Genomic DNA, 15,720 nt, shown 5'->3' with positions numbered 1-15,720 from the left:
GCCAAAGTGCTCACCTACATCTAAATCGAACACCTGGCCGGGTTCATTACCCAGTACCAAATCCAATGTGGCATCGCCCCTGGTTGGCCTGTCCACATACTGTGTCAGAAAACCCTCCTGCACACACTGGACAAAAACAGACCCATCTAAAGTACTCGAACTATAGTATTTCCAGTCAATATTTGGAAAGTTAAAGTCCCCCATAACCACTACCCTGTTACTCTCGCTCCTGTCGAGAATCATCTTCGCTATCCTTTCCTCTACATCTCTGGAACTATTCGGAGGTCTATAGAAAACTCCCAACAGGGTGACCTCTCCTCTCCTGTTTCTAACCTCGGCCCATACTACCTCAGTAGACGAGTCCTCAAACATCCTTTCTGCCGCTGTAATACTTTCCTTGATTAACAATGCCACACCCCCCCCCCCTCTTTTACCCTCTTCTCTGTTCTTACTGAAACATCTAAATCCCGGAACCTGCAACATCCATTCCTTCCCCTGCTCTACCCATGTCTCTGAAATGGCCACAACATCAGGATCCCAGGTACCAACCCATGCTGCAAGCTCACCCACCTTATTCCGGATGCTCCTGGCGTTGAAGTAGACACACTTTAAACCAAGTTCTTGCTTGCCAGTGCCCTCTTGCGTCCCTGTAACCTTATCCCCTACCTCACTACTCTCAACAGCCTGTACACTGGAACTACAATTTAGGTTCCCATTCCCCTGCTGATTTAGTTTAAACCCCCCCGAAGAGCACTAACAAATCTCCCCCCCAGGATATTGGTACCCCTCTGGTTCAGGTGAAGACCATCCTGTTTGTAGAGGTCCCACCTACCCCAGAAAGAGCCCCAATTATCCAGGAAACCAAAACCCTCCCTCCTACACCATCCCTGCAGCCACGTGTTCAACTCCTCTCTCTCCCTATTCCTTTTCAAGATGATTATAAATCCTGTCTCTTATAACCTTTCCCAACATTTTACCCACAACCGAAGTAAGGCTGACAGGTCTATAATTACCAGGGCTGTCTCTACCCCCCTTCTTGAACAAGGGGACAACATTTGCAACCATCCAGTCTTCCGGCACTATTCCTGTCGACAATGACGACATAAAGATCAAGGACAAAGGTTCTGCAATCTCCTCCCTGGCTTCCCAGAGAATCCTAGGATAAATCCCATCTGGCCCAGGGGACTTATCTATTTTCACACTTTCCAAAATTGCTAACACCTCCTCCTTGTGAACCTCAATCCCATCTAGCCTAGTAGTCTGAATCTCAGTATTCTCCTTGACAACATTTTCTTTCTCTACTGTAAATACTGACGAAAAATATTCATTTAACGCTGCCCCTATCTCCTCTGATTCCACACACAACTTCCCACTACTATCCTTGATTGGCCCTAATCTAACTCGAGTCATTCTTTTATTCCTGATATACCTATAGAAAGCCTTAGGGTTTTCCCTGATCCTATCTGCCAATGACTTCTCGTGTCCTCTCCTTGCTCTTCTTAGCTCTCCCTTTTGATCCTTCCTGGCTAGCTTGTAACTCTCAAGCGCCCTAACTGAGCCTTCACGTCTCATCCTAACATAAGCCTTCTTCTTCCTCTTGACAAGCGCTTCAACTTCTTTAGTAAACCACGGCTCCCTCGCTCGACAACTTCCTCCCTGCCTCACAGGTACATACTTATCAAGGACACGCAGTAGCTGCTCCTTGAATAAGTTCCATATTTCGATTGTTCCCATCCCCTGCAGTTTCCTTCCCCATCCTAAATCTTGCCTAATCGCATCATAATTTCCTTTCCCCCAGCTATAATTTTTGCCCTGCGGTATATACCTGTCCCTGCCCATCGCTAAGGTAAACCTAACCGAATTGTGATCACTATCACCAAAGTGCTCACCTACATCTAAATCTAACACTTGGCCGGGTTCATTACCCAGTACCAGTTAGCTCAGGTGTGCTAACTAAAAGCTCTCTTTTCAGGGAATGGGAAGAAAAATGACATGCAACAGCTTCATGCAGAAGACAGACAATTGATTGAACAACATTCACTCTATTTCCTCATTCGTACATCCTGGAAAACACAGGATACATCATAAGCCAAAGAATCATTCAAATAAACTGGATGAAATTATTCTGCAACAATTCAGTATAATGTATAGACAAACAGTTTATATTCTATTGTGTGATCCTTTCTAGGCCACCAGAGCACTTAAAAAGCATCTAATGCAAAAAAACTTCAAAACCCCAAAGTAAATAATGACAACCTACTGATAAGGATTTCTGACACAAGATAGACATAAACAATATATCAGTTATCACCATTAGATTCTGCATAACTTATAAGATCACAGTTTGGAATTTTCAAATTAACTCAAAGTGGATGGCAGACAGGAGGTAGATCTAAAATTTGCTCTCCTGAGAATGCCATCTCAAGGTCTCGCAAATAGCACAAGAATAAATGACATACAATCCATTTTTGGGGCATCAGCCAAGAGGGCAATGCTGGCCAAAACAGAAGAATTTCTGCGCGCCTTATTAGAATTTTTATGTCCATTTAAACAGGAAATGTCTCCTTTTAACCACTCATCTGAGAAAGGGCACAGTACTGTACTGAAATGTCACATTACGTGCTCAGTCCTGGAATGGGGCTTGAACTCAACCTTGTGATTTAGAGGCAAGAGTGTTACCACTTAGACAAGTAAACATCTGGTGAAATCAGATTTTTTTTTTTAAAAAAGAGACTTCTTGTGATTTATGATCTTTTCATCCCCATTTTTAATGCTATTATATTTTCAATTCAATGTTGTGGGGACGGATGCGTGTCTGGAATCACAGGCAGGTGTATGTAGCATGGGAGCTGTGAGCCAGCCTGTCACTTGACAGATCAGCGCTTGGACTCTGGTTCAAATCCTCGAGTGACAGGATGAAAATTTTATCTTTGTCGGTTGTTACTAATTTAGAGTCGCTGACTTGACTGGCACTGTTGCAACAAGAGCTCAACTACCAAAATTTATCACGTGGGATCAATGTGTACGTACAATTAAATAGCAGCATTTACAATGAAAAGTAACTTTATTACAGAAGATGTCGTGCAGGCACACCAGTTTTGCATGCAATCGTTACTGAGACCCTTGTCTCCTCAATTATAAAAGAATTATTGATTTTCTAGCTGTGCATAAACAGGGACTCAAAATACTGACAGCAACACATATTGGGAAATCTCCCACGACTAATAGCAGCTTTGTTTTTTTTTATTAAAAAGTGACGCAACGCTATTTCCCCTCATTTTAAATAGGATTAAAAAATGTAAAGCAGATTGCAACACATAAAAATTGAGCTTGGGATGCTGGAATAAGTCAGTTAATTCTTTGCATCAACTCTGCAGTCACTGTTCAGTAAAGACCTTTCACTTGTGTTTGGACAATTGATTTCCAGGGCATTTACTTACATTTCTTTTCCGTAAATTGATGAAGCAAGCATGACTTCCCTACGCCCATGTCTCCTGTTGTAAAAAGAAATCTTATAATCAGTCATGAAAAGGATTAAAATCAACTTTAAAATAAGATTTTCATTTAGCTGCCTCTGTTCATAACCTTTTTGCTCTAAATCTAAATTAGTCATCCTTTCTGGAAATCCCATCTTCCTGCTTCTATTCCAAACACATCTGCTAGTAATTCTTTAGGAAGGTATGCAGGACAGGGATTTAGCCAGAAGTTCTACAAAAGGTGTTAATTTTGATTTCAGAGTTTTTGGTACTGATTGCATTAATGATGCATTTAATGTTAAAATGACCTTTATTTATTTAAAACACAGCAGTGTCCAATCCCTTTGAAACTACAAAGCGAAGTTTAATTAAATCCACTGAAGTTTCCTGCAAGTTTTGCAAATTCTTGTCTCATCTAGTTAAGTGGAAGATGAATTTGCAACTCATTACTGCAATGCATCATTTGCATAAAGTGGTTACACACAAGCCCCCTCCCCCCAAAATGTCATCTTACACTACACACATTTCCTTTTTGTGGTATTCTTCTTTGATCACACCACAGAATAGACTTGTGGGGAATATGTTTTTGCCCATCTCAGTGTAGTCTTAGCTTTAGATTTACCAAAGGAACTACAGAAATAAACAGGGTCAAAAGTTTACAAGATATTATGTAATGGGATCCTTGTTCTTATTTCAAAGAACAGCTAAATATAGCTTTATAGAATCATAGAATGGCTACAGCACAGAAAGGTGCCTTTCGGTCCATTGTGCAAGAGCAACTCAGCTAGTCCACTCCCCTGCTCTTTCCCCATAGCTGTAAATTTTCTCTGTGTGCTTACCCAACCCCCTTTTTAAAAGCCTCCAAAACATTCTCAGGCAGTGCATTCTAGATTCTAACCACCTGCTGCACAAAAGCTTTTCCTCATGTGGCCATTATGACTTTAACACTTAGTCGTGTCTGAGAGCTCAATATTGAAGCCATTCTAGATTATATACAGACTTGATTGATTCATGAGCTGTACCCTAACATTTTGAACCTAAGTTATTTTCCAATCTTGTGCGAAAGAGGGGCCAAGATGCAGAATTTCAATTTTGGGACCAACACACCATCTTAGACTGGTTAATAATGCTTTCTAGCAGCATTAATATGGATTGGAAAAATATAGCAAGGTTAGTTATAAAATTGACTTTGGGCAATTTGCTTTCCAGCTTCAAAACTGAATTATTCTCTCAGGACTATTATCCTGAAGCATGCACTACATTGTTGAACTCCACAATTTTCTATTCCCCCACCTCAGATAAATTTACCTCGTTAATGCAACAGAAATTAAACAGCATTCCCTATTCTGATCTACTCAGCATTTTTTTTGGCAATATAGCTTTGGTCATTATTTTTTGGTTAATTAAGGCTACATAATACGGCAAACTGCAGAAGACGACACTACAGCTTTTACATAATTTAAACTCTATCTTACCATTAAGCAATTTAAATGTTACTTGGGACTATGTCCTTTCTGTACTCAAGACTGGATTTACACATTTTACCCATCTTCTACAGTAGTAGAGTCCTGTATCAATATGCCCTGATCAGTGTAATTATGAAATATAAAATGTTGGAAAAGATTAATGCACCATATTTTACATACTTACGCCAAAAGTCATCCAATTTAAAATACAACAGCAGCATAAATTAGAATTATGGGCAAGTCTACATTATTGAGCTAGCTACAAAAAACAGAAACCAAAATATCAACACTTGCATTAATCTGAATTTCAATCAGAAACTCAAAATTAACATTTTTAAAAAGCTTGCTTTTTAAGCCAAACATCGCTGAGCTTCTGACATAATGGTTGCTTCCAAGGAATGCCAGCCATATCTTGTAGAAATACTGTATAATGAAAACTAAAATACCATTACAAAAGAAAACCAATTCATGCCATCAGTTACATGATAAACCTGGCAACTCTTGCATCTAAACTTCTGGTTTAAAAACAGTGAACGAACAAACCAAATTCCATTTTTAATGCAAATTCAGATTTTCACCCCACTGTTTTGTACTTTCAGTTAAGATGCTGGCATATGCTGACTAAAGTGAAATTTGTTTACTGAGATTTGTAAGTTTGACTTTTTTTTTTAATTGTTTAACAGCCATCACATTGTTTGTTAAATCCCAAAGTGCTTCACATGCAATTATTTTTGAAATCGATCAGGCAATTTGCACACATGGCCCACAAACAGTAAAGGAAATAAAACGACAAGTTAATTTGTTTTTGATGGCATGGTTAAATGAGAAAAGTTGGGCAGGACATTGGGAAAAATCCCTGCTCTTCAAATAGCACCAGAATTTTTTCTTTTTATGACCACCTCAGACAGATGAGGTTTGACTTTAAGTGGTTCATCTGAATGATAGCAGGGCAGTAATCCCTCAGTGCTGCACTGTGCCAGCCTAAACTAATGGATGGACCCACAACCTTCTGAATAAGAGGCAAGAGTCATGTCATTCTTGGCATCATTTATGACATCTACAGTTGCAGTACATTTCATAGTTCAGACTTCTGCTCTCATTTGGTTTTCATTTAAGACCAATTCAGCATAATGCTGTTTTCTTAAAAAAAACATGTGTAAAAATAAACTTTTACATAGAAGGGGAGGGGGAGGGGGGCGGGGTGAGTGGGTAAGAATGAGAGAGAAAAAAAAACTTCCATATGACTAGTTTTACAATTGAATAACCCTCACTTCTCTAACTCATTTTTCACAATGAAGCCTCTTATTTCACGAGCACTAGTAAATGCACCATCTCTAGGAATTGAACCTAAACTTCACAGCATAAATGTACTCACCAATAATAATATATTTGAAGATGTAGGAGTAGTTGTATGGAGCAGTGGCCATCTTGGCTCTATAAAAAAAAGGGAAAAAAATGAAGTCACAATAGACACATCCAAAATCAAGTGCCGTTACTACATTATATACAAACATGCAGAGATATAAACATCTTTGCAGGGGATTTGTTGTCAAATTACATTATACATAGCAGTAAAGAGGATCTCATTAAAATGTAATACAGACCTACAATAGTTTATCCCTACACTGGCACAGAAGCTACATGAATTTAACCTTCAAGTCCCTTCCATCCCCCAATGATCCCTCTGCTGAGAAAACGACCAAGAAAGTGGATCCTGGAATTAATTGCACATCATGCTTTTTTTGCAGGTGGGGGAATGGGAAGGGAGTGGGGGGGAAAAAGAAAAAAAAGAGAATATCTGTTTTGTTCTGCTCTGTGGCCTGACTAATAATCAGTCAATCCAAATTTAAATCCCAACCGGGCAGACAGGGAATTTAAATTCAGTAATTAACAACTCTGGAATAAGAAACTAGCACCAGTAACGCTGACCATGAAACTAGAGGCCTGCTTTAGGTTGGGAAAAAGAACCCAACCGAACCACAGCGGACCAGAGCCCAACCCAGCCAATTTTGCCCCAAGCCCACCACTACTCGACCCAACCAGAGCCCGACCATCCCTTTACTTACCTTCCTGACACCGAACCTGCAGTGTATGTGCTGTGAGGTCATAGTGACGTCACTCACTGCGCAGATTCAGTTTCGTCCCAGACTCCCAGCTCAAGCAACTTTTTTTGTTTTTAATACTTACCAGCAGAGCACTTACAGTGTGCGTCCGGCACGAAGTGGACTCGGCCCAACCTGACCAGAGCCCAAAAGCCGGCCCGACCCAACCCCATGTCGTAGGGTTTGGGTCAGGTAGCAGGTCTCTATATGAAACTACCAACTGTCATAACACATTTGCTTCACTGATGTCCTTTAGGGAAAGAAATCTGCCACTCCTACTCAGTCTGGCCTATATGTCTCCAAACCCAAAGCAACGTGTTGGACTCTTAACTGTCTCGGTCTCGTGTGATGGAATACTACACTTACCTGCATGAATACAGGTCTAAAACTCAAGAAGCTCAACAATCTAAGGGCTAAGCAGCCAACTTTGATTGCCACCTTTAACACTCACTTCTTCCACCACTGGCACACCATGTCTACAAGTGTGTAACATCGACAAGATGCATTACAGCAACTTGCCAAGGCTTCAACAACACCTCCCAAAGCTGCAACCTCTCCCACCTAGAAATGACAAGGACAGCAGGCACACAGGACCATCACCTCACGTTCCCCTTCAAGTCACACCATTCTGGGCATACAAATCTCTGTTCCTTCATTGTCGTTGGGTCAAAAATCTTGGAACCCTACTCAATAGCACTTTGGGAGAACCTTCAACATACTGACTCCAGTGGTTCAAGATGGCAGCTCACTACCACTTTCAAAGGCAACTAGGGATGAGCAATAAATGGTAGCCTTACCAGCAATGCCTACATCCATGAATGAATAAAAGTAATCTGACCTCTACCTTCTGGCTACCTTCAGTGTGCACCATTTCCAACAAAAAAAAATTGACTACACTTAAGTCATTTAAGGTGGCGTTTTGCTGGATAACTTCATGCAAAATTGCATCTTGCTAAAGAATATACTTACTTACCCAGACGATCATGTAATTAAATTAGCTACCTCCAACTGAGATAAATAATGTGAAATAGCAGTTCATTACAAACTTCAAGCTGACTTTCAAAATCACTAAGTTATTTAAAGATAGATATTAAAAGTAATAGAAACCATTTTCATAAATTGTAAGAGAAGACAAAACAAGAATTCTTGCAACTCAACCAAGCAAGCTTGGTACATTTAAGTCAACCGAAAGATTATCGTCATAAGATAAGAAATAGGAGGAGTAGGTCATTCAGTCCGAGCCTGCTCCGCCATTCAATAAGAACATGGCTGATCTGAGCGTGGTCTTAACTCTACTTTCCTGCCTGTCCCCATAACTCTCGACTCCCTTGTCAATCCAAAAATCTGTCCAACACAGCCTTAAATATATATTTGATTGAGGACAATTATATGCATAGACCACAAAACATTTGGTGCAAGAACAATTTCTATATATTCCTATTTTTAAAAAAGGCCTTATTCCATTTTACAGAAATATTAAAGTTATTCCCTTACCCTAGTGCTGTCACTCTTATTTCAGCAAGTGTAAGGATGGCTAAATAAAATTTACATACAACATGTCTGAAAGATGACAGCTGTCGAAATAGAAATTTTGTTTGCACTCGACAAAACATGGAATGATGTATTAAATTAATTCTAAACAGGAAGTTGGGCGTCAATGTTTTGTTCACTTGATAGGTGGAAGAAACCTGAACGAGGAAGCATAGCCTTAGAATTAGAGCTAGGCCATTTTAAGAGCAAGATCTGAAAGCACTTCTCACACAAAGGGCAGTGGAAACCTGTAACTCTCCCAGCAAAAGTCTGAAAATTTCAAGACCAATCGTTACATTTTTAGTAGATAAGGGTATCAAGGGATAGGGAGCAAAATCAGGTAAATTAAGTTGAGACACAGATCAGCCATGAAATCTAAATGGTACATGGATCAAGCTCAAGACACTAAATGGCCAACTTCTGTTCCCAAATTCCTGCAGCAGATTTGTAATTTTCCCCAATCGCTATGATCCAAAAATACTTTCCCCCACCCCCCAATCTGGTGATCAAGTTCTTACGCCTGGCTGCTAATTGGCTCCTACCTGAGGGTGCAACTATTCCGGCAGCAAATCACTACAAATAAAATGATGATAGGAACTTAGACAGTAGTGTCTTGACCTCTGGAACAAGGTAACTGCTTCAACTGGGAGTAGAGCAGTCATTAAGAACCACTGAAGTACCAATTAAGTGTAACGGGATTACTAGAAACAAAACTCAAAATAGTACTATATTGAAATTATTGAAACATTTCAGCATTCCCAATAAGCCACTATATCTAATGGATACTGCATTTCAAGGTAGTTGTATGGCAAGTGCTTGGGAATTGCATGCACGCACCTCTATAACTGAAGACACAATAAGTCTAGAGACCTTTATATAGGTCAAATGGCTATTTTAACTTAAAAGCACATTGCTGAAACATTTGTTTTCTACCATTTGCATCCTGAACAGTTCTGCATAAAATTATACTCGTAAATGTAAATAGGCATTAGAATAATCACTTTTTGAATAATTTACTTTTGAAAAGGGGAAAAAAAAACATGCTTGCGTTTTTAAATGCATCTACAAGACTGAAGCTGCATTCCAGTCTGGCTGTGCCAAATGATTCACTGTGTGCCACTCACCTCACCATACACAGTGAGACACTTGGCACAGCCAGAAAGGAATCTGAAAATAAGCATCAAAATTAACCACTGCAATGAGAAGTGGATTACACTGTAGTCAGTGCCACACAAATGGTGATCTGGGGCAGGGGCGGGGGGGGGGGGGGGGGTGCAGAAATATACCAAACCTGGGTTCGATTCTGGGTACTGCCTGTGTGGAGTTTGCAAGTTCTCCCTGTGTCTGCGTGGGTTTTCTCCGGGTGCTCCGGTTTCCTCCCACATGCCAAAGACTTGCAGGTTGATAGGTTAATTGGCCATTATAAATTGCCCCTAGTATAGGTAGGTGGTAGGGAAATATATAGGGACAGGTGGGGATGTGATAGGAATATGGGATTAGTGTAGGATTAGTATAAATGGGTGGTTGATGGTCGGCACAGACTCGGTGGGCCGAAGGGCCTGTTTCAGTGCTGTATCTCTAAACTAAACTAATGGCCTTTTATCCTTACAAATATATGATTGAACCACAACAATACAGATTTTATGAACCACCACAATACAGATTTTACTCAACCAGGGTATTAACACCCACTATTGCCATCACAAACCTAGTTATTAACTGGTCAGTACTGAATTTTCAAAACATGCCAAGTGCTACGAAATTTTCTAAAATTTGTCTTTGCACTGTTTAACTATTTGCTGTTTGGTCTGAAAGATTCTACAGCCTCCAGTACAATGCATGGGCCTTCATTTTCACTTATTTGCCCTGGACCAGCAGTTTCTCAGTCTTGTGTTAAGAGTCCATTACAAATCAGCACAAAAACAACCATTACATTAAAAAAAAATTCAATTCAAATAGATTTTCTAATGGCAAGTTCTGTACATCATTATAGTAAACTCAGTCTCTTATAAATCAACAGGATTACTAGAATCTGGTTTCACAACCAACGCAGCAACAGATCAGTTGTAAATTTGGAACAACTATAATAGCCTGAAAGAACAGGACACTTGAGAATATACAACAGCCTGTGCATGGTAACAACTGAAACCAAATGTGGCAAGTTCCATCAATGAACTGACTTTTACACTTAAATGTATATTTTAAAGTTCACACAACATTAAAAATTCAAGGTAAATCAACAGTACAAATGGCACCCAACTGAACATGTCCTTTAGCAGGCAGGGGGTGGGAGGGTGGTGAACATTATCGATATTATACTGGAACAAGTTTGAATCAGAAGTGCTATGGAAATCTATCCTCAAACTAGATTTACATTATGCCACTTAATTGATTTGATTAATTTTCTGCCCTAGCATCCTTCATCCTGTCCAGAACTCTACTAGCCTTAGTCTGTCTCTTACCACTTCCCACTCACCTGGTCTCATTAATATACACTGGTTACTTGTTTGTCTATTCTACATTGTATTAAATTTATCACCTTTCCCATCTCCAACACCTCCCCAGCTTCACTCTGCTGTCAAGAACAAGACCAAGACCAGAAGGATCATGGAAACACCATCACCCACTTCGCCTGCCAGACCTCATTCAAATCGCACATCTACCCCAATTCAGTCAGTTTCAAAATCCTTTAGTTCCCTGCCAATACAAACATGGAAGCATCATTAGAAGGATTGCAGTTGTTCAGGTAGTTGTGCATCTACCTTCTCAGGACAACTAGGGATGGGCAATAAATGTAGTCCTGCCAATATTGCTCACATTTCTTCAATAAGTTTCCTCCATAAACTTGCCCCAACTTACCTTTACAGTCAAATATCCCTCCCGGACTGTCCTTTCCTTTAAAATCCAGTCTTTTATGCATCCCTCCCTCTACTGCACCATTGATGAACAGCCTTTGTCCTTTCTGACTGCATTCCTAAATCCCTCCATTTTTAAAAACCTTGAAATCCTACTCTTCAACCCAGCCTCCGTTCAGCTTTCCCAATCTCTCCTTTCCTGGCTCAGTGACCTTTTACCTTTCCTACATTTACATAGGAAGCATGTGACTTGTTTTTACATTCAAAATGTAGGTGATTTCCAAGTTGATCAATAATATGCATGAATACAAGTGGAAAATCGAAGCAATACCTTTTCTCTACAAGGTATTATAACAGACAAACATTTGTGTGCATTTTCCAGGGGACAAACAGGGAGACAGTGTTACAAAAGTAACAGTGTATTTATGCTGGAGTAATGAACAGCATTTCTTACCCTTCTTTCCCCCTTTCCCAACCAAAACAAATCTGTTCAAAACACTGGAATAATTTTTAAAATCTGAAGGGACTTATGTTCTTGACCTTCACAACTGTTCCAGTAGCTACAGCCATTAAGTTGAAAATCAGAACTTGCATGTCATTGCTATTCATTACTTAACAGTAACAGCTTGCATGTAAGCATGGCAAGTCAGCAACTTAGCAAAGACTATTGCAGTCATTTCAAAGTTGTATTTATAATTGGCATTTAAACAGTACTTTTTTTTTTAATAAGAGATACAGCACTGAAACAGGCCCTTCGGCCCACCGAGTCTGTGCCGAACATCAACCACCCATTTATACTAATCCTACACTAATCCCATATTCCTACCAAACATGGTTATTAACTAACCAGACTGCTAGTCCGAGTCACTAGGGTTCAGAAAAGTAATGTCCATGGAGTGGTGAACAAGGCTGTATAAAATACACTTGCTGAGAACAGCGCTTCAATTTAATTCAAATATTTGGCTCAATTATTCATCACTAAACTCTGAATAGTGGCAAGGAGGGTGCAGCGGCTTGGGAAAAATCAATTGGAGACTTAAGGCTTTAATGATCTTTGAGATGAACACTTACTGCCTGTCTAATACTTAGCATGCAGAACTTCACAAGCTAATGCGTTGCTCCAGTGTAGAAAATCACTAAGTAATATTCCAATTTCTAAACGCTTACTATTTAGACAGTAATAATGTTGATATTTTCCAATTCACATGCTCAGACATTAAAATATCCTTCAAGAATGTACCAATTTTCAGTGATTTTTTAAATGTAGTGTTCCACTGAAATCACAAGACTCAGACCTTACTTAAAATGTAATATTTGAAATAAAATTAATGTTTAAAAACTTTATAAAAATTCTCACTCAAAACAAAAGCTCATTATAAATAGGCCATCTCAAAATTTCCTAGCACAGCACCCAAGTACTGTAAAAGCCAACATCTTGTTTGATAAAAACTTGCCAACCATTATTGAACAGAATCCTGTCACATTTGAAGACCAACTGCTTGGGCTCCACTGTTCTTTATGTACATCTTAATTTTGTTTTTTTAAAGAAATCATCTCCATGTCATGATCAAATCACCACACCAAACACATCTGGAATATTATATAAAATGAGTAAAATCTTTTACCCAAAGAATCTCAAGAAATGGCTGAGGCGAGTTTAGAGTATCAATTGGATAAATTTAAATACATTTAGTTACATCTTCCAGTCAGGGTATTTGCCTACAGGTTTTCCACATTAGTTGCGCACATCAAATCAACCCAACCAATTGTGGGAAAATTGCATTTAACCATGTGACACTCCACTGGTTACATTTCAACCTGGTTGTAACAAATTTAGACCTACAAAGCAGTAGATCCCTCCCTGCTGGTGCCAGAATGAGCTAAGTCAGTAAGTTTCTACCAACTAAGTGGGAACAGGACTTCATGTTTCTATCAAAATAGTAATAAAGTTCTAATATTCTTCAAAATAGGCATGCTAAATGTAAACAAAATTCTATTCCTCAAATTTTGGAAACTCTTCCTGGTGCAAAATTTGACTCCCAGAATTCAGTTACAAGCTTACAGGTACTGTCAAGAGAGGAGGGATTAACTTACAGGAGAAACCTTAAGTTTTCTCCCTTCTGACTCTTTCTAGTATAGTCGCACCAGCACCAGTAGCCCTCTAGTACCATATCCAAGGGGCCACACAGCACAATAACTGGACAGCAAGTTATTTGCCCAATGCTCAATACTGTTCAGTTCAGATATATCTGCTCCCCAACAATGGTTACAAGGCAATTAGGAGAAGGGACCCAAGATGATTTTTCTCCTCTAGAACCCAGGAAATCTTAATATTCAACAGAAAAACGTAAATAAACCCTCTATGAAGGTACTGTTATGGAACAGCACCTTATGGGATTCCATTGCTGGAGCTCAGGTTATTTAGCACTCAGGATTCCAAACTCTAAATTAGTTGCCAACTGAATGCATGCATTAAGCACATTAGTACAGATTAGCAGGTTGACATTTAGTTTGACTAATTTACTAAAATTTACTTGCAAGGAAGCACCTTAAAAATGAAAGCTGAACTTACCATCCTGTAGAAAAAGTAACAAATGCAGAATTCGCCAAATAAATTTAAGTTTCTCCAACAGAAACTTGTGTACACAGTCTTTTCTTTAGCCCTCATCAACAGTGACTACACTTCAAAAGTACTTCATTGACTGTAAAATGCCAAGACATCTGGTAGTTGTGAAAAGCACTATATAAATGCAAGTCTTTATCGCATCCCTGACAAAAAGTCTCACATACTGTAACTAAAATCATAGTCCACTACTCAACTAAATCTCAACATTTGGATAATCCAGTCAGTCATTCAGCACTCAATTTATGGTGGTCAAAAGACATGCCTCCCAAAAAAAAAATTCATATCACTTTCTTCCTGTGTCAGCTCATAGCTCAGTCAGTAGCACTATTGCCTCGGAGTCAGAAGATTGTCAGTTAAAGTCCCACTCCAGGACTGCAGTACAAAAATCTAGACCAACACTCCAGCGCAGTATTGAGGGAGTGCCGTTCACCTGAGAGCAGACAGGCCCTCGGTTTGACATAAAAGATCCCATTGCACCACTTCAAAGAGGAGCAAGCAAGTTATCCCCGGTGCCTTGGCCATTATTTATCCCTCAAATCAATGCCACAAATATAATTACATTGCTGTTTGAGAGAGTTTTCCCATGCACAAATTGGCTGCCGCATTTCCTATGTCAGAACAAGTACTTCATTTACTGTAAAATGCTTTGTGATAGGTGCTACACAAGTCTTTTTCCCCTTCCCATCCCAAAAAAAAATTCTTACAAAGGAATTGGACATTAATCCTGGATACAGACCAATAGAGTTTACAACTCATTACATTGTAACTAAATAACTGAGACCCAAGTTCTGCACCAGAAAAGCTTCCTAAAATGAGTAATAATTATGTTTACCTTTAACATGCTTATTCAGAGTATTGAAAGTTTTTTTTTTAAAATAGAGAACTGTTAATGATACACAATTCTGTTGTCAGAGTTAATAATTATAAACTTTCAGACTTCTCATTATGGCACCAGAGATCTACTTCTTTGTAGGTCTAGGAGCTGCCACTACCAGGTGGCAGTATAACCAATGGAGGGCAACAAGGTTTTTTTTTTAAAAAACGAATTGCAGTTTATAGAAGGTGGGGACTGGAATACTGGTCAGGAGAACACAGAGGCAGCAAAAGCATGGACAAGCATTTTTAGAAGATAGGCAGGCGATGTTACAAAGGATTATGAAATCAGAAGCTCACCTCAAACTAATAGGATATTGGGGTTGCAAATATTCATGTTCCATCAGATAACATGGCTGGGGAAGGGGATAGAATCAGTGGTAAGGGTACAGAATTTGATGTCAAAGGCAATGGCTTTGGCCGTCAAAATATTTAACTGGACGAAATTTGGGTTCATCCAAGCCTGGATGTCAGAGAAGTGGTCAAGATATACAAGTGGATGACATCAGCATACACATAGAACCTGACTTCACATCTTTGGACGATGTTGCAAAGAGACTAAGCGTAGGAGGGGAAGTGGAGGACACCAAGAACACCTACGGGGACTGGGGCAGGGTGGAACAAAAAAGGGAGGAAAGTAGTAAAGCCATCGCTGGGAGGTTCTCTAGCTACAGTCCGTTAGTTAGTTCAGGAAGAGCGGAACCAGGCAAGGGTTGTTCCACTGAGCTGGTCAACAGAGAGGTGCTGGAAGAGGATGGCATGGATGACTGGGTCAAAAGTTAGAGGGGTAGA

The 15,720-nt window shown here is 39.6% G+C and overlaps 1 protein-coding gene across 1 annotated transcript in view; it reads right to left on the bottom strand.

The window, feature by feature from the left end:
* LOC137347672 (ras-related protein Rab-14) overlaps positions 1 to 15,720 on the bottom strand; it is a 42,538-nt gene that overhangs the window by 21,049 nt on the left and 5,769 nt on the right. The window contains exons 2-3 of the mRNA XM_068012349.1: positions 6,318 to 6,376; positions 3,441 to 3,494 (exon numbers count right to left, since the gene is read on the bottom strand). Of these exons, the coding sequence (XP_067868450.1) occupies positions 3,441 to 3,494; positions 6,318 to 6,369 (106 nt within the window). The 5' untranslated portion in view covers positions 6,370 to 6,376. The remainder of the gene's footprint in view (positions 1 to 3,440; positions 3,495 to 6,317; positions 6,377 to 15,720) is intronic.

This window comes from Heterodontus francisci, chromosome 32 (assembly GCF_036365525.1).
Source record: "Heterodontus francisci isolate sHetFra1 chromosome 32, sHetFra1.hap1, whole genome shotgun sequence".
Lineage (NCBI taxonomy): Eukaryota > Metazoa > Chordata > Chondrichthyes > Heterodontiformes > Heterodontidae > Heterodontus > Heterodontus francisci.
The sequence above is the reverse complement of the archived record's forward strand: the minus strand, read 5'-3'. Positions and strand labels throughout refer to the sequence as shown.